Source organism: Leuresthes tenuis, unplaced genomic scaffold (assembly GCF_036924035.1).
Source record: "Leuresthes tenuis unplaced genomic scaffold, fLeuTen1.0.hap1 SCAF_21, whole genome shotgun sequence".
Taxonomy (NCBI): Eukaryota; Metazoa; Chordata; class Actinopteri; order Atheriniformes; family Atherinopsidae; genus Leuresthes; species Leuresthes tenuis.
The window spans coordinates 9,971,644-9,992,400 of NW_027325375.1; the positions used below are offsets into that span (position 1 = coordinate 9,971,644).

General features: G+C 38.6%; 1 protein-coding gene across 1 annotated transcript in view; it reads right to left on the minus strand.

The window, feature by feature from the left end:
• The window catches only part of doc2b (double C2-like domains, beta), a 146,033-nt gene extending 126,534 nt beyond the window's left edge, over positions 1–19,499 (minus strand). The window contains exon 1 of the mRNA XM_072374901.1: positions 18,833–19,499. Coding sequence (XP_072231002.1) covers positions 18,833–19,175 — 343 coding nt within the window. The 5' untranslated portion in view covers positions 19,176–19,499. The remainder of the gene's footprint in view (positions 1–18,832) is intronic.
• Positions 19,500–20,757: the final 1,258 nt, after the last annotated feature.

A 20,757-nucleotide genomic window follows, 5' to 3' on the forward strand; every position in this document is an offset into this window, starting at 1 on the left:
AGCTCTTGGTTTGCTTTCTCAGTATGTTTTCAGTTCCTATCCATTTACACTCCATCCAGTCACCTTTTCTGCATTTGGTAGATAGTATAAACTTATACACTTCCACTTGCACCAGCTTCTTCTGTCTTTTTTTCATAATTAATAAATACTAGTGGTCTAGCGCTATGTGAAGTTCACCTGGCTTCAGATCCCAGTGTTCTCCATACTTTTCACTTGCTGTCAGTCAGTCTGATACAAATCGATCCAAGTTTAATTTGTCCAATGAATGCAAATCCAGATCTTTTGATCTTTTCACTATGCTCAATCTACCAAACCTTCAAAAAGTTCCACTCTCTTTGTGGATTTGTTTTGTTTTTGCACTCAGAGGGCTCATTCAACTTAATGGTTTGGTTCACACATGGAATCAACTTTAGTCCTTTTATCTGCCAAACTGATGATGGAATAAAAAAGAAACAAACATTTCTACATATTGATTCGTGTCCTCATAATGAGGCTTAAAGTCTGCACTGTAAGTCTACATTGCTGTAGACTGTAGAACTGTAACATTTTGGTAAACACTTAGAATAAAAAAAATTGTGCCATTGTCTGGATATTTCTGGATCTTAATGTCTGCCGGAACAAACAAATGATTATTTCCCTTACATAACAAACTGGACTTTATCTTCCCACTCTTTAAGTTGCAATGTGTGAAAATAACAAAGATCTGTGAGGGGAAAAAAGCTCTAATATCTAACAGTGTATAATTAAAAACTTTTTCAATCAGTACCTAAACACTGTGCTAATTTAATTAAAGTGTTAAAGAGATAGATAGAGAAAATCTTGTTCAGAAGGTAACAAAGGAGAAGATCATTGAGGAATCAATGGTCTTGATACTGACTGTACACATTTTAGGAATAGAGGATTGCGCTTGTCACATGATAAACAGACAGGCCACGACGCATACATTTTCATCAAAGAAGCCAAAATGTCAATTTTAGGATTCGCAACCGTAGAAAGTTAGAATAAAGTATGGTGTGGCTTTTCCAAGATAGAAATCAATGAAAGAACCAAGATCTTCACAGTAAAACCAAAGTTGGTGGTTTTCATAGAATAGTTAAGTATCACTTTGATGAAGTCTGACTCTGACTGAGCTGGTTGTATCCATTAGAATATTAATTTATCTACTCAGAGATACAAAATACTTGCTGAAAGCTTGGAGGTCTGTAAATAATTTGGAGTTATTGTTTCCCATGATGTCATTGCATAAAGTGGAGAATGCACAGTTTTTGGCCTTGTGCCCAACACAAATATTAATTTCCCCTGATAAGGCTGTTGTACAGAAACCTGTCCTGTACTGTTAGCGCAGATTTCATTCACTAATGGTGCAGCTTTAAAGAGAAGAAAATCCTTCGGCTTGTGTTGGTTTAAAACATGACATATGACACAATTCTCTAATCCTTCACTGTTGAAAGATGAGGTTTACGTAACAGGAGATGTGAGTTTGCACAGCAGCATGTGTGAAGTAGACAAGCCTCAATGTTATGGTCATTAAATAAAATATAGCCACAACTGTGGCCATGTGGCGTCCATCAAGCTTTATACTTTGTACAGGTACAGTACTATATTAATTTCTTTCTTTTCATCAGTGTCCCCATCCACAGAATCACAAAAATTCACAAAATTTCTATTAGGAAACAAACTTCAACTGTAAGTCAGAGCACATACCAAAGATACCAAAGGAACCTGAAAGAAAATCAAACCTTTAAAAACCACAGAATTGGTTCTTGGAAAAAATGCAGCCATCTGAGTTATTGTTTGGAGCACTGTGTGGGATTTTGGTTCTGCTGCTCTCCTCAGTTCCTTGAAGATTCTACTTTGTTGGATGAGAGCAAATGTTTTTTTAGTGGAGATGAGCAAAGACCAGCAGATTGTTTCCTGTATGTAGGGCAAAGTTTACATTTGATCAGAGGCAGAAGTTTACAGCCTTTACTGCACTTCAGTCCAGTATTAAGATACATAACATTTTTGTTTGGAAATCTTATCTTTTATTCAACAAAATTTACTTAAAATGAATTATTTAATGACAAGTGTCTAGTAATTACCATGCAGTTGAAAATTTGATCCCATTTTAGCAAACAGAAAACATGTAACTGCTAAAGATTAAGCTGCTGGCTTTCAAAACAGTTTGAAAAAACTTTTTGGAAAAAATATTATATTTTGAGGCCCTTGGCAGCTGAGCTTTTTAAAAGTCATTCAAACTAGCAAAATCATGGCTGATGAAAATTAACATACAGAAAAGATTAAAGTAAAAACACTCACTTAAAATTTTTCATTTTTTTTCTTACAAAGCTTTTGGTTTTGTCTAGATAACGGTTCCTAACAGCCATCAGAGGCATTTTACAGACGTTGGAGGTCAGGATCAATGGTCCTCTGAGTTCCCCGACGGCTTGATGAAACCTCTTTGTTCTTTGGCTGCATTGCTGTTAAAAGATAACCGATCTTGTATTGACAGTTGTTGGGATTACCCGCTCAACTTGGCTGCAGAATAAAAGTCACATTTTAGGGATCAATTCACCATACCGTGCTTCTCAGCACAAACAGAAAAATAGCTGTGCAACCGCACCTGGCCTCATCTGAGGAAGAGAATCCCCGCGGTGGCCTTTTACAGCAAGGGGACAGGGGGGCTTGAGGTTGCTTCAAATGATTGAAGTGGTCATCAATGCTGTTCGACAGATGAGCCAATTTTTTTTTCAGATAAAGGCTGAAATGACCACTTTCATAACACTGCAGCAGGATTGTGGCCTTTAATCAGGCTTACAGGTTGTTGTTTTGGTTGCAGACTTATTTGGACTTTCTTCTATAGTCTATAAACTCAGCAGATTATTCAAAGCAGTTTGCATTGTAGTCCAGCTGAGGGAAATTTTGTTTTAGCGAAATTTTTTTTGGATCTTGGATGGTGCATAAAACTAGAAACATGAGAGCGAATCTGTGCCTCATAATCACACCACCAACGCTTTTAAGAGGCAGCTTCTGATTATTGTGGATTGTTTATTGTAGATGGCAAACAGTATAAGGCTGCTGACTCTATCTGATCTCACTTTTGCTTTACTGTCACTAAAATGAGGCAGTGGTGGCACAAGAGTGTAGCTCTGTCTGACTGCCAGGAGTCCTGGCAGGGGCCTGTAAAAACTAGTCACCACCAGATAGATTACAAACACTGATAGGATAGAAAGGATGTGCAGCAACAAAGAAAATAGATTGTATTGAAATTAGTTTCAACAAAATTTTGATTCTCTGGAGAAAGTTTCAATTGAAGACAAACATATGTTCAGGTATTGTTAACACAATACAATGAGTTACATCAAACATCCACTCTGTCAAAGCACATCACAAACTTTTAGGTGTATCTACAAACTAAATGCTCACTAATACTGCAGCACTTGGCTCAATTATCAAATCACATTTTAAGTTGCATAAAGGACGGCAACAGAGTTATAGACTTTTGGAAATTTCTCTGTGAACCGAGGGTGTCAAGTGGCTGCTGACATCGACTGCTATCCTTCATGCTGAAAAGCTTCAAAACAATATAATTCGAGATGAGTGATCATGTGAATATGAAGTAGTTGGAGCTAACAGAGGTCTGCGTTGAAATATTTTTGTAAGCAAGCCAAAAATCTACTTAGTATGATTTGAACTTTTAGAAGTCAAGAACTAATAGTGGTCTTTTTTAATCATCATCACTGTGTAAATTCTCCACTGAAGGGATTTTGCTGCATGCATTTACATCTGTAGACACCCTGCACATGCTGTAGTGTATTTATCTTATTTAGACTGCATTGGTTTTAAAAAAAGAATGTGAGTACTAGCACAAAGAGGGCAAACCATCTATTTTCTTGGGTCCTTGCTAGTAGCCTGCTTTGATCCATGTATATGTGCCAACTAAAGAACTTTACAGTTAACAAGTTCTAGAATGGTGTGAGCTTATTTCAATATAATACAGGTCACTGATTAGAGGCAGGGGTCCAACTCCTCTTCATTTTCATCTCCACTGATACTTGGAGGTGTAGCTGCTGTTCAGTAACACCATCGAGATAACAGGGCAACATTGTGACCTGGTGCAGTTGTCAGAAGCAGAAAAGTCATAGATTTTCAGGAATGAAACACCGTACAAATTCTATATCTATCATCTTAAAGCTCAACATGAAAATGAAAGGCTTAGGTGCTTGATTTTGTATCTCTGTGGTATCATTTGAGCTCATCTTTAAAAAGTCATGTGGAGAAGAAAGGATACCCTTTGTCAGCTATAAGGTTTTATGTCGTAGAACATAATAAGAACAAATGAACTGATACTTGGGCTTAAATTAGTTAAGTTCAACTCGTGCCATATCACACTTTGCCATTATTTACTGAATAAAAACAAAGCCAAAATGCAGAATATGTGTTTAAAAAATTAAATCCCCCTTTACTGCTTCCACAGGAATTAAGAGGGTAAGTAGCAGCGAGGTGCTGTTAATCATATGCACTTAAAAAACTCATCATTAGCAAGTGTGAGCACCTCTATAAAGCAGAAGTTTTGTCAGTTTGCTGGTCTGGAGCATTCAGGTGTGTATTAACACAATGCTAAGGAGGAAAGACATCAGCAATGATTTTAGTCGCTATCCATCAACCTGAGAAAGGTTGTAAGACCATTTACAACAATGTAGAGTCCATCATTCTAGTGAGAAAAGATTATTCACTCGTGGAATGTTTTCAGGATAGCTGCCAACCTCATCCCAGCAAGTCCCTCCCAAGATCAGACCATGCAGTGCACAGAGAACCCAAGTGTGGATCTCATACTCTAAAAGCCTTCGTTAGCATGTTAAATGTTAAAGTTCATGACAGGATCGTTAGAAAACGATTGAATGAGTATGGCTCGTTTGGGGGTGTTCCACATGGCAGTACGGCTTGGGTTTTCAAAAGTTGCATCTGAAAAATTCCCAACACATCATTCACCAATATCTTCTTAAGAATTTTTCTTAAATTCTTTCTTAAGCCATTCTTAGGGAATTTCTCAAGAAAAATTCCATGTAAGATTCATGAACATGAGCGTGAAATTGTTCATATCTCCACATTGGTGTATAAAAAGGGTGGAACTAACACAGTTTCCAACTAACTTAATATAAATTAAGGTGTTGGTGTACCTAATCTATTTTTCTTGATAAAATACCAAAATGCTTTTTAAATGAACAAAAATTATTAAAAAGTCTGTCAAAAGCATTACTGTCATTTTAATATTTTATTTTAATGAACTGCCGAACAGAAGACAACACAAACAATATTTTGTTCAAACATGTCAGAGTATTCCTGAGTGTTCGAAGGATTTGTTCTTACCGACCTAAGATCAAATCCTGGATGAGAATTTGAAATGTGTTCTTAAGAACTGTTGATAAATGAGGCCCAATATTCCTTGGAGAGATGAGACCAAAGTGGAGATTTTTGGTCATAATGCACAGCAGCACGTTTGGTGAAAACCAAACTCAGCATAACAGCACAAACATACAATCATACCAACTGTCAACCATAGTGGTGGAAGGCTGATGATTTGGGTTGGACAGCTTACAGTCATCAGCTCGATCGTGAGCTATTCTGTATTCCAAAGTATTCCAGAGTCAAATGTGAGGCCATCTGTCTGACAGCTAAAGCTTGGCTGAAACTGGGTCATTAACAGGACAATGATCCCAAGCACAGCAGCAAATCTACAACAGAATGTCTGAAAAAGAAAAGAATCAGTGTTGCAATGGTCCAGTCAAAGTCCAGACCTCAACCTGACTGAAATGCTGTGGTGGGACCTTAAGAGAGCTGTGCATAAACCTGTGCTGCAAATCTCAATTAACTGAAGCAATATCGTAAAGAAGAGTGGACTACAATTCCTCCACAATGATGTGAGAGACTGATTACATCATAAAGAAAACAATTACTTCAAGTTTTTGTTGCTAAAGGTGGTTTACAAGCTGTTGAATGTTGGGATGGAATTTTGTTCATATATACTTTTTACATATATTGTTGTTCATCTGAGATCGTGTTTACCAATTTTTTTTCCTATCATGTCAAAATATACTAAAGCTAAGAACTGATAGAGGCTATACTTTCTTTTTTACATGCATGTAGCTTATTACACATTTTAGTTTGTCATCATTTAAGAATCTTTCACTCACTGGAAATTTTTTTCCATTTTTTTACAGGTAGCTTGATGAGTAATTGCAATCCTCTTTGTGACCCACCATGCCCTTTCTCTAATGCCACCATAAGGCCAAAATTTGCACTTGCCATGAAGAGATAATGAAAAAAAACTAATGATCTTCAAACTGATTGGACAATTTTACTCCTCGGAGGATGAACATTTCCATGTTTCATGACCTTGCTTCTCAGCGACCCTCAAGTCAAAATGTCACGCTGCGGCATAATATATCTTAATAGACAACTACGCAAGACATACTGCAAAAGTCCCATAACAATCGAATTCTGAATGTAGTAGCTGATAATGTTTTAAAGATACAGTCCCACAGATAAAATTTTGATAATATCTGTTGAGAAAAATTGTACCAACAACATCGTTTAATTCAATACCAAAAAACCTAGAGACACAGTGTCTGATATATAACGTTTGTCTGTTTACTTTTAATGACTGTATTGCACTTACATAACATTTTTGTAGTATAACTCATTCTCTTCTTTATCCATATCAGATTACATGAAAATGTAATTTCTATGAAACTTCAGTACAGTGTTATTGGGGATTACATATAATCTTTAGGCTCACAGTTGTAAGAAGACCATCTGGCAAGAAAGACATCGCCAGTCTCCCAAGGAAATCCAGTATGCTTTAGTAGATGAATCACACAAAGACCCTACACAAGGAAATCGTTGTGCTTGGCTGATATTAGTCCAGGTGAGCTCAGTGAGCATTTTCAGGCCAGAGCTCAGACACTACAGTCTACCTACAGCAGTGCTTTACCATAAAACTGACTGTTTTCCTTCCTTTGGGAGAAGAGACTGAAACAGAAGTCCACTGAAGCAGGGCAGTGACCTTTTATTGATCCAGCTTGGACGAAAAAAAACGAAGAAAAGGAGTCCAACATCTTCTCTGGGAATAACATGATGAACTCAGAGGACTGGTTGCGTGTCAAGTGTGATTGTAACATGTGTCTGGCTCTTAAAAGGAAGAAAAAGAAAACCTTTAATAAACTGAGAACACGGTTGGTGTTGACAAACCTTTTTCTGAGATCAGGGCACCGATAAACATCAGAGAGGAAAATCCTTCAACACAAGGTATTCCTTAGCATTTAACTTAATAAGGAATCATCCCTTTTTTTGTTTGTTTGTTGTGTGACATATTTAACCTACACAGCTGGACCACCATCGAAAAGTATCATTTGTGCTTAAGCATAGCAGCTTCATTAAAAAACACAAACTATTTACTAGATGCCTACGTGTTTTGCCTAAACTAATAAGATTATTCATTCACTGAACAAATTTGTTTCTAAAAGTCTAGTTGGGTCTCCACTACTTACTGAATAAAAAAGGAGAAAAAAAATTATAGCATTGCATTAGAAAAGGTGTCTAAAATCTAAGGCCTTTTTGTTGTTGATTTTTTTTATTTTTATAAATTGGTGCTTAAAAAAAGGTTGTTTGGTTGCAAGTGCAGTAAGACAATTCTAAATAAGATGCCTGCTGAACTGCCATTGTGATCAGGGTTTCCATTACTCTGTTGAAGGTCCATTTGGCTTGAAACTAAGTAATAATCATACCCCATATAATTGTTATATGATGTTGCTGAAAAGGACCAGTGTGCAGGTTTTTCCTGCTCCTCAATATAAAACTTCATTGATGTCTGTCATTGCCACTGTAAGAGAGATAGTTGGATGTCTGAAAACATTCTTTAACATAAAGTGCAAAGTTACTTATTAACGCAAAGTAGTTCATTTATTAATTCATTAATCCATATGTTCATTCATTTTTCAACCCAGCTTTATCCAATCCTATTGGATGGCCGGAGCCTTCCCCAGCTACCATCAGGCAAGAAGCTGAGAAAAGCTGGACAAGTCACCCAAAAATGCTAATTTAAACCAGTCAAATACCCCCAGTTTCACTCTCCCCTTCAAAGACTTTAGAAAAACTATGGTGGCTGCAAAAAAATGTAAAAGGCCCTGACCAAAGTCAGTGTTTGTTTTGTTCATTTAGATAAAAAAAGTTAGATTAGAGGTTCACAATACTGCAGATTCTGCAGTCAAGACTCCCTGATGCAACTGTAACACATTGGGTACTTTTTGTGGGTTTTTTTTAAATGATCATTTGAAAGAACTTACATTTGAAGTCAAACCACAACCATGGTTGGGATAAGTTGTAAGAAGAAGACCCTGAAGGCAACAGAGAGCTCTTAGTAAAGGGCAGAGGAATTTCTCCACTTGTGTTAATGTGTTTGGAATCCCTGATGATGTTATCAGAACATATTGCCTGCCATCATATGTTATTTTAAGACAAACTAAAGTCAGACCCTCAATTACAATAACAACCACAGTATTGATTCACTTGATTTATTTACAACTTTTTTAAACAAAAAAAAAAAAGACTTGGGAGGAGAAAAGTCTCATACAAAGTGCTTCTTTTGATTCTTCATCTTTTGATCTCCAGCTCTTTCAACCTCCATATCATGGCTTTTGTAGCTGAAAATTCAGTCAGCAGTTGCATCTGCACTTTACCTGGTTCTAAGGTCACTATTGGATAGAATGCTGGGGAATATAACTTTTCCAAATTCCCATGAGTGTCTCCAGGAAGTCATGCAAGCGAGGAATAGTTTATGCACATGTGCCTCCTTCTGGAAGAGCATCCTTCTACTGAATGAATGAATGAATGAATGAATGAATGAATGAATGAATGAATGGTTGCACAGTAGGCTAATGTGATAGCTGGCTATTAGGCAGGTTCAAAATGTTTCCCTTTGTCTAATTACAGTACATTAGACTTTAATGGCTTAGTAATCACCTAACGCACACTTGTGTGCTGTCCATGAAACTGAACCATGAAAAGCACAAGAGTTTTAAATGAAGTTAAACGGAAGATTGAAGTCTTCTGACATTAATGTGAAAGCAGGGTTTTATTTTTGATCAAAGCCAAACAAAGCAACTCAAATATTGCCAACAATTTAACAGGAAAAGCCTATGATGTTTGTACTTCTTCCTAATTTGCTCTAGATTTACAGTGGCACTTGCATTGGCATGATGATAACCTCACTATAATTTGCCAGGCTTAGTAAATCTGGCCTACAAATTAACCGAAAACATTTTTGCTGTGATACCTTACTGAAAAATCATTTTATTATGATCATCAAGCCCACTTGGCAACTTTGCCCTTAATTACAACTGGCAGTTAAAAGTAAGAACTTTTATGCTTTGAACTTGCCATTTCCCTTATGTGCCTCATTAAACTGTGCACAGCACACTCATGCTTTGGGCTAAAGCATACTAAAGAGACTAAAAGAAAAAAAAAATTAATAGTATTGTGCTGAGCTCTCAGTGGACATAGTGCCCACTCAGTGCAATTTTGGTTATGTTAAGTTTTTGAATCATCTCTTTGCGTGGGCAGAGAACAGATCTGATACTGGAATTTAATACTGGAGAATGGGGCGAGTTTTTTTGGAAGGATGAAGCACTCCTCTGGGACCCATTCTGATATGTAAAACAGGCTGATTTTACATTTGAAAAAGTGGAAGCTTTTAAAAGTCCAAAATTAAAACATGCTCCCTCCATCTGTGTGCAAGAAAAGTGCAGCAAACTAAAGCCAAACAACGTTTCTCTTCAGATGACAGCCCCAGACGTCAAATGGATCCGTATAATAGCTGACATTATCATTACATAATGTGCTTAGCGGGATGAAGCGAGGGCAGAGGCAGAATTTGTATCTTATCAAACAGAGCTGGTGCTAACTTAAAACATTTAGTTGTTCCATGTTGAGAGGCAGTAACAGTAATAATAACCCATAATGTGACCAGGCTGAAATCTGGCCTGCTTTGTTAGTGCCGGGTTAGTCAAAGAAAAACATGAGCCACTGCAGAGTTGTTAGTACTGCCTGACAGCTGGCAGATTGTTAATAAGATTCTACCTTGCTGGGCATGGCCATGCTGAAATCACTCTTTACATTGAACTGAGCATTATGAGGCTATGGGGATGTTTTCAAGTGGATGGATGCAGCCTGCTGTTTTATGAAGGTCTGGAAATGGATCTGGTGTGGGAGAGGCAACAGATGGCTCAAGGCTTCATTTTCTTTTGTCCTTAAAGAAGTGCACAGCGTTTTAGGAGATTCTCCCTTTGGCCTGATACAAAAAAACATCTACAAATTAACTGCTAAACTAAACTTTCTAGACTCTTTTTCCTCAAACAGCAGTAATATTGGCTTGGTAGCTTGATCTGCTGTTGATACATGGACAATTTTGATGTCTATTCTAAACTTAATCTCTCATTCAGCACCACATCTTTTGCACTTATTTAACCCAATAAAAGGAGGAAAAACTAATTTTCTGAATCTAAATTAGGATAGTGCATAGGGAAATATTAGATTATTCCTCTCTTAAATCTCGCTGCTGTGCTTCCATTTATTTTCTCAGCATTGTCAAAATGTTATGGAATGTGCTTTCACTGGGCCAGTGAGCAGCTTCTGTTGGCTTAGAAGGAAAGTTACTCCAGTTTTGACTTTATTACTAAGGCTTTCAGTTTGTTTTCGCATAACAGCACCAAAATTTTTTTAATTAAGTACAAGGCCCAACAATGGCAGAACCCCAGAGTACAGCTAAACTTTTAAAAAAACAAAGTCAGACTGCAACTACCATATTTTTTACACAATGACTAAACTTTTTGGGAGTCCTCTGTAAAGGAGAGCTGAGTTCAATTGTTTCATATGAGGTTTTGCTGTGAAAATGAATGTTTCTCATTCATTTTAGGATGATGTTCTCTAAAATGTTGGCTTCTGACCACAGTCCACTGTGATGATGTAGCATTGAACTACAGAGCAGAGTTTTTACCAAAGCATGTGGCACCCATAAGAGCACAATGGAAGCACACTGGGTTTAGGAAAGTATGCGTAGGAAACAAAACAGACTCCCTTTAAAGTCTAGAATATCTCAGGAAATTTTTGACAGTTACAATTATTTCAGAATTGCTGAAAGGATGACTGGCAATATAAAGGTGTAGAACAGTTCCCTGAGCTGATTCAAAGGGCTGTTGACCAAGAGTCAGTATTTGGTGAGAAAGAAAATATGTTTCAGTCATATTATTTTACTATAATAATGCAGTAGCTATATAGGGAGGTTGAATAGGCTTTTGATATGAGTGATAAAAGTCAGCTGTCCTAAGTGGATGTACTGTATGAAAGAGAATAATATTATTTTGTCTTAAAGGGATAAATCGTTTTGAGCATTATTAACTTGACATGCTGACAAGTTTACAAGCTCATTTCAAGACATCTTTCTTTGCATGACTACGTCTTTGTTATAGTGGTTAGGTCATATAAAATCTAAGGAAATATATTCTTAATGAGGCAATGTTTACATTTGTAAAAAAATCCTCATGATGAATATAATAGGAATGTGATTTATTTGAATTAGATATTATTATAAAGTGAAGCTGTAGATTTCCTCTAGTTTCTCAGATGGATCACTTTACTCCGTTTCCTCCAGCTGACAACTACAAGTAAACACTGCATCTCAAATCATGTGAAGAGGCACGACTCCTGTCAGCACATGTGGCTCTGGGGCTTATCTCTCAAAAACACAAGAGCTCATTCTGTCATGTGGGTCACGGTGGCGATTTCTCCGGGCCCCAGCAGGCAGTTGGCCCTCAACGTGCACTACAAACAATCATTAATTAATGTGGCAGAGATTGTGATGTCCAAACGGTTTTGATTACGTCCCTTTGCAGGGGTGCTAGGACACTTGGTGGGTGATGCACTTTTCCATTTCAATTAAAATCAAGGTTGAGTCACAATGAATTAGAAAATGTTGCTGTTATGCTGATTAGCCAGCAGGTTACTTAGCAAGAATTGAGATGTCCCTGTGAGATTTGGTTCATAAGGGAGAACACTGCCACACAACTCCACCCTCCCCCACCCATTCCCTAGAGGAAGCATGCAGATACTGGATCATGTCCCGCGAGACCATGAAGAGCCAATTTGGGGCAGCGCTGACTCTTTTAAATCATAAACAGGAAGGAGAGTGTCATTTTCTTTTGCATTTTTGAAGCAGAGTGAAAGTTACATCCCCAACTTAAACTTACTAACTTAAACAGAGGCAACGTTTTAATTCTTGCTACAGCGGTGTTCAATTTAACACCAGAAGAGAAATTACTTCATCTCACCATGTGATTCAGATTCAGATTCCAATTATTATCAGATCAGCCTCACAGCAAATGTGATCAAATGTGAACAAATCCGTAAGTTCAAAACACAAATGAGCTAAGCTGATAAGGGAATGTTATACAAATTCAATGCTCTTGTTTTTATTTTTGTAAGCTTGTTGCCGTCCAATAGAAGCTGTTATGTCTGACATAATGTTCCCTGCCATCATCAAGTTGGTTTAAGCTGTCCTTTAAGTCTTTCAATACTTAATTATGGTTGCACAGTGTCTTAATTAAGCATTATTACCGCATTGGTAATTCAAAATATCTATATATGATTTTTGCTGTCATTTCCATTGTTTTTTTGGTTGCATTTACTGCTATTTCTGTCCTTTCCTCTGTGTCCTTTACAAAGCCTTGACAGTTAACCACCAAAACATTTTCAAATGATGAAATATTAAACTGATTTCTCTTGATTTTTTTTCCTAGAAGAGCATTGGGAGCAATTACAGTGGCTTTTGCTACCAGAGAGTAAAAGGTCAGAACTGTTCTTCTTAATCAAAAGTATATACAAGGATATTTTGTGGCATAGTGTTGCGGCTCATTTCTCACTGGATGACTGTCCAGTTTTGCTGCAAATGAACCAACTGTAAGAGATGACCCTGATACACCAAAACCTGATGATTACTGTCTATGCATGGTCTTTTTTCCAGTTTAAAACTCAATTGCAATTCTGCTGGGAGCAACCCAGTATGTGGTCATGGTACCAGCTGTAAGTTGTAAGATAAAATAAAATCAATTTCAAGTCAGGAACATCACATGTGCTTGCAGTGGCAACAGCAGCACTAGCAGTCTAAGATTATTTGGGATGTAAGACAGTCACTTTTTATTCATTTCTTTAAATACATCATATTTCAATAGCTACCATCATTAAGGCAGTTGTTCAGACTGATAAGCAAAAAGATGATTGACTTTGATTATTTTTACATCCACCTTTCCTGTGCGGGTTTGTTTTTGGTGGTGAAGTTGACATCGTAATTACCTTGCTTCACTGATGACTCTTCAGGTGATTGCAAAATCATTGAGATGATGCTCCAGCAGATGTTTCTGTCTAATAGTCTTATTAGCAAGGAGGATAGAGAGGAGCTGAGGTTTGATGTTTGCATAAACCAGCACAAAGATTGATCTTCAACTAACTTGTGTGCCCAGTCTCACATGAAAGTGAGTAATAGTAATGTTGGTTTGACACATTTGTTTTATGAAATATAGCTGTGAAATTGTCAAATGTCAAAATTCTTCAAGCTTTGACATGTGCTGAACATGTGCAGTGAGCACTAGGGATGGGTGTTGTGTTATTGAAACAAGTATAGAAATCAATACTGCTTATCGATACCAATATTTATTGTTAGTCAAACTGATATTATTCTCTTGAAACATAGCAATTCAACAGTTATAAAACGTACAGCTTCATTGTGGTATGTTTGTTAGCGCAGTCGCATCACAGGAAGAAGGTTCACAGTCTGAATCCTTGTTTGGCCCTTAGTCAAAGCTTTGGCCAGGAATATACTTGCTTTTAACTATGAATATGTGTTTATCATCATGGCTGCTTTGCATGTTTGGGGACGATGTCGATGGTGTATTTTTTCTGGTCTCAGTCATATGGTGTGCCCCTAGTGGAACAGGAACAATTACACCCACGACTGCGCAAATTGCTTAGATTAACCTGAGATTAAAAAGCAAGTATAATCCTGGCATTCGGCTAACAATTTAGCATTTAACAGTTTATAAGCAATATCCGCAACTGGCTGCAACTCAACTTCACAGGAGTGAAGGGCTGCAAATCTTTCAGAAAAAGCCTTGTAGCAACTCAGCCACTCTACTACATTTCCCATCTTCTGAATAGGATTAACTTTAGTGTCAGAATTAGACAAATAACTGTTAAAACTGTAGCAGGTAGAAAAAAAAACAATGCTAACTGTATCCTTAGCTTATCATTTCAGGTGTGTATATTAGTAAATCTCTGTATTTTAGACATGAGGCTGCTGCTCTGCTCAGATTTAAGTTAAAAAAAGAGTTACAAGTTTGTTTTGTCAGTGCTTTGTGAGAGTACCCTCTGAAACACATCTTTTTTTTTCTTAATTTACATTACATTGTGTGAAGTTAGCCCACACTTGAGAAAATTTGGCCATGACTGGAAAGAAAATGTAGACTCATTAATAGAACATTATCATCTGATGCTGGCAGCTTCCTTATCATTAGTGTATCATAAGAGTATTTAAGTTACTTGAATACTGAAAGCGGCTCAGTTAGTCCCAGAGCTTTTTGATAGTCTGGAAATGGTACCAGCAAATCAACAATTCTTGATCTCAAGTGAGGGCCAACTGAGGTTTTGACGTTTAAAGAGAGAACACACTTATTTGGGTGAAGGTACTTCTCCATAGTCATGTTTCATAGATAGGAAATGTGGTTATTTCAACTCGTTTACTGATGAAATCACAAAATTTGATCCTCTTCAAATACTCAAAAGAAACAACAACTTTCTGTTCTTTCACCAGTGACCATTGTCATTTTTTAGCACTTAGGTCCTGTGTGAACCAAAAGCATATTATAGATGCAGACCTAGTCGAGTAGTTTTGTTGCCTAAGCCAAAATGAATCTCAAGTGAAAACAAACTGAAAATAACTGTAACCTCACCCTCCCCCCCAAAAAACACTAAAGCACAGGTTGGTCCCACAAACATCTGTGGAATTATCCCAAATTCTGTACTCTGCATTAACTGGAGGCACATAATGATTTTAAAGGGACTATGCAAGGGAAAGCAAAATAATCTTTCTTTATTTGACTTGGTCACCAGGTTGACAAAGCCAACAGATATTGGTGATGATGCCAATTTGGTTAAAAGGTTTTTGATTCATCTATTTAGAGGAACAGAAACGTTTTGTTATAGTTTGTTCAGTTAACGTCGATTTTAAATCTAGGTTATCTAAGTTAAAAGTTAAAATGATGCAGAAAAACTAACTTTTGTACTTCTTTATACAACATTAATTGAATTTGGGAATCAATGTGTCTACCTCGGTCTGAGAATTTATCTCACATAGGAGGTAGGTGGTCTCAGTCTGGGTCAGACCTAATTATGGTTCAATTTGCAGTGAAAAATCATCTTAAGGGTGGTTCAGACTTTTGGATCAATCATAGACAGTTATCGCCAAGCCAGATGAAAAAAACTGAGGAAGAGAAAAGCTGAGCTGTGGTTGCATCTGGAGCAGCCTGGTTTCACAAAAAGGTGTAGTTACTTCATGCCAAGTCATCCATCAATCCATCCATCCATTTTCTATACCCGCTTAATCTGTCGGTCGGGTCGCAGGGGGGCTGGAGCCTATCCCAGCAGTCATCGGGCGAGAGGTGGTTTGATATTAGAACAAATTTTTGTAATTTTACATGTAATTTCATGCTTCACCATCCTGTGGGAGGATGATGCACTGCCCTGTACTTGGGCCCTCGTCCTAAATATTTGGTTATTTTCTACAACATAAAATGACAAGTCAAAAGTTTAACATGCATGTAGATTAAACAAATTGAACTAGGTTGAATGTTTTTGATAAACAATGCCATGAGATCATGTTGTTTTTGGAGAGTAAACCTGGTTCATGTAATCCTCTTTTGACACAGTAGCACTGCTTGTAATGTTTGCCTCTGTGTCTGTCAGCTACAGTAAAGTTACTAGATGATGACGTTATTTTGCCACATAAAATAGCTGTGAGTATTGTGCTTAAAATTGGTGCTGCTGGTAGTGTCACTTTCATAAAATCATACCGGCAAGAAAATGATGGTCTATCTCTAAACTAATACTGTAGTTGTCAGTTCACACAGGTGATGACAACAACACCTATGTGAAATGAAGTTGTTCATGCAATGTGAAACCAAACCAAGCTGACTGTATGGGGTTACCAAAAGTGCAAAGAAACAAGAACGTAACAATGGTGCTACTTGCCCAGGCCAATAGAAATAAAAATCAATTGACAGTTTTAAAACCAGTACTGTGAATCCAATTTATATTTTGATGTCCCTCAATATAAATATAGCACATTTTGTTAGATTGGGGAGGTTCTGTTATAAAAGAAACACGAGAGTAAATGCAACCGAGAAGTACTAGAGATTAAAAGTAAACATGCATTTTATCCAGATGTTTAAATGTCTGTCTTCATATTTCAAAGTTGCATTCAACATCCTTGGGACCTCTGTATCCTTAAAATGAGACCAAAGATCTTTTTGTTTGCTTGCACCAGCCCACGTAGCCATCTGCCCTGCTTTGACACTGCTTCTGTCTGGCTGATAAACTTTATTATTGGAAATAAAGTTGCACATTTTCAGCAGGTGCCAATGGCATTCACAGTGTTGCTCTTTAATGAAAAATCGTTTAAAAACTTGCATACTGTTATATCACTACACATCTGCCCGGTAATTGTGTAAGGTGGAGATGATTCTCATGATATCCTTTTTCAAAAAAGGATAAAGCTTCGCCTCCATGATCTCACTGTCAGAAAGGTGTGTTGAGCAGCCTTTAGAGAATCCGCCCGGAAAACATTATGTGCATATTGAGCTCTCCTTTTCTCCTAAAAACAACTTCTCACTTCTGCTAGTCAGTAAGCGGTGTATCAAAGTATCCACTTAGAATAGCAGTCGTTGTTAAATGGACTTCACATTTCTTCATTAATTTTCAAAAAGGCTTTTAGATAACTCAGAGACAGTTTCCATGGTTTTTAATGCTGATAGTAATGTTGGTTTCATATTTTATCTGCCTTATCTTGGCAGAGTATGGCAAAGAAGATTCAAGATTGGATTGGAAAAAATGTAGCTAAATGTGAATGACAGTGTATGAAATACAGATTCTATCATATTAACTTTGACCTCACAAATGCCTGGAAAATATTGGTTTGTCAAGCAGCAGAAGTATCCTTTTGCAATGGAGCACATAAATTCTGACACATTTCACATTTCACCAGTAAGAACATTTAGAAATGCTATGTTGTAGGTGAAAACAAAGGGGCTAACATCCTCAGAGAGTGTCCATATAACAGTAAATTTTATCACTGATGGCCTACTGTCCTCAAAGATTGAGAGAATCTGTTTTTCCTTACTGAGTAAAATCCTGGTTGCCTGGCAGAGGTCATAAAGCAACATCTGCCAGGCAGATCCTGCCCTCTCTGCTCTCACCATCCTCCCCCACACCCTTACCCTACTGTCCAGTTCTGGATTAGAGTTGGCCTAAGCCACCCTCAGCATTCCACTCTGCATGGATTAACTCCTACTGAAGCTGCATTGCTGTCACACATTAACCCGCAATCACAAGTCTCTTGTGCCGAGGACACTTGTGGCAAACATCTAGTCAGGATTACTGGAGTCTGCTACAAGCACAATGGGAGACATTTGTCCTGTTTTTGTTCTCCGTGAGAGCAACATGTTATTCTGAGAGAATCAAGCCAGGCCGAGTTCAACAGCAGCCAAATGCTGAAACAGACACGCCTCCACTGTCTGATTTATCAGGCAGATCTGGGGGTTTCTAAAGAAAACGAATCAGGTAGCAAAAGCAACTGGTGCTGCCTGTCATGTTATCTTTCTGTGAAGACATTCGCTCAAACTGAAAATGGTTTTGCAGGATGTAGTGCTACAATCTTCTTCCATTTCTGTGACCTAAAATACGCTGCTTGTCATTGATTTCCATAAATTTTCAGTCACTCAATTCTGATAGATTAAAGGAATGACATTCAGCAAAAGCTTTGTAATAGGAGCCCCCCTTCTGTGACGGAGACAGACATGAACACACGTATGTACATCTAAATGTTTTGGAAACATTTAAACATTCCAGACAGACAATATGATCACACAACTGGAACTTGCCTGCCACAGTAAATACAGTATGTGAACAAGCTTACAGATGCACTCCACTAAGCACAAACCTGAGACTGATTTGAGGATTCATCAAGAAACCATGAATCATACAACCTGGTGGAAATGAGCGACAGCAAAAACCAAGCCACTTGTAGACACTGCAATTTTTAGAATGCACTCATATCTTGGTTGACAGTCTCATGCGATGCTTTGTTCCAATAAAATCACACGCATCATTCTTTCAGTTCAAGAAGAGATGAGCAGCAGAAGGAGGGAGAGCTGTACTCTTTGCAGCAGCAACAGTTGGCTGTCTGTCGACTGAGAGGCAAAGAGTTAGCTGCAGCTCAGAGACACACAACATGCACGCACACAAACGTGTGCCAGCCGATTGGAAATGGAAAGAGATGGCTGAGGGGAGAGGAGAGAAGAAAAGGTGAGAGATAAAGCCACAAAGCCTCAAGGCTGGAGGGATGCCTGGCAACTGGTGGCAGAAATGGAGATGCAGTAATAAGAGAAAGGGAGAGGAAGAACTGAGGGGGATAGACAGATGCACATGTAGACATACTGAAAAACACAAGGAAGAAGCAGAAATCATCACTCACTGGAGTCGTCTGAGTCATATCCCTCCACATCAGGCTCCTCGTCCCTCTTGACGGCCTGTAAGGAGGCGGAGGCTCCGGCACACGCCCGGTCAGGGTTGTCCTCATTGGGGCGGTCACTTTCAATGCCAGTGTTTGCAGAGGCAGCGGCCGAGGAGGTGGAGAGGGCAGAGCGCAGGTGCCCTACGTGACCCCCCTGATGGGGTGCAACAGGGGGGAGGCCCCGCGGGTAACGAGGGAAGTAGTCAGAGATCTGCTTGATGGGCTGAATGGGGCCAGGGCACACGTCAATGGCCATGTGCTCCTGGATGCTGATGGTGGGTTTCTCGCCTTTGCGTTGTGTCATGCATGCGGTCCAGCCCGGAGCCTACTCCCAAAACCAAAAGAAGAAACTGAAAAAAAAAAAAAAGAAAAAAAAAAGAATGTAAACAGACCCGCCCGGTGAGTCTTCCTCCTGTTGCTTCTCTGAAGAAGGTGGCTGTTGTTCTGGCTGGGTGCTGATGGGTGGACAAGTCCAGGTGATCTGTGGATGTCACCACACTGGTCTACATGGAGTTCCTGAGGCTGCTGCTTCGTCTCCCGGTGCTCTCCTCAGACCCAGACCATGCTGTCTGTCAGCCTCACACACACTACTACCTACCCTCCCGCTCTCTGCTCTTCCTATACCCCCACACTCTGCCCACGTCTGCGCCGCCTATCTGAGAGAGAGGGAGCAGAGAGGTTGGTGTGTGTGTGAGTGAGTGAGGGAGAGGGAAGGGATTAGAGAGAAAGAAGGGAGGGATCAGCTGATGTCACTGCCTAGCAACCGAGCGGTAAACTGGAACCGTCGGCCGAGGTGCTTAATTATGATATTAACCCCATCCATCTGTCAGTGTGAGGGAAAATCCAGAGCCATCTCAGACTAGCGCACGTGGGAATGTGTGTTTCCTTGGTTGCATAGATCTGTTTGTGTGTCCCTCTTGTGTTATGATAACCTGAAAAAAAATATCCATAAACTGGTGTTTTGTGATTCACTTCCAAGAGGTTTGTTTAGACTGAATATGCTCTCTTTGCTTTGCTACTTCTCAGCTGGTAAAAATCCAAATGGAAGAGTAGATTTTAAGGGTTGTGTTTCTTGTCTTTTAGAGTATTTCCTGTGAGCTTTCACTTGCATTAGGAGAAAAAAAGACTCAGAAACAACAGTTTAAAGAGGCCAAGCGAGTCAAACTCTGCCTTTGTGGCAACAGACCGGCTCATGTCACCCTTGCCTGTCTATTTTGTGTTACCACACTCTGATTCTAAAACATCCACTCTCCTTGCACATTAATTAAAAACGTAAACATCATTCAGTTTTTCATTGCTCAGACCCACTTCCCTGTGCACCAATTATGCACCTCGATGTTATCACACATTTCATAATTGCTTACCATCTGTTGCAATTCTGTACATGGCAGTGAAATCTGTACAGTCTGTTTAATGTGCGTGTTTCCCCCTGAATGGATCTGACTAACACGAACACAGTGATGCTGAGGCTGCGCTGATGGAAATTAGCTTGTAAAATGACACCTGTCTTCTCTCTGGCCATCAGTGATATTCCACCCACACTTACACAAAGCAATGCAAATAGTTGTATTGCTACACAGAATCTCTGTGTAATTAAGTACTTTACTTTCTGATTTTAATGTAATTGAGTCTGTTAAAGGGCAGAAATGCAAAACACTTCTGACATTCTCTGCTAAAATACTAGCCAAGGCTCATTGCTTTTCATCTAGTTGACATTAAATAAGAGCAAATCAGTCACTCAGGAAAATCCCTACCTGCAGATTTACAAGGAACTCTAACCTCTCCCTTTACTCATTCACAAACAGATCAACATGTCTGCAGAGAACAGATGAAGTAGCACCCTCTTGTGTTGGTTGTTAGAAACAAATTACTGCTTTTTGCAATTT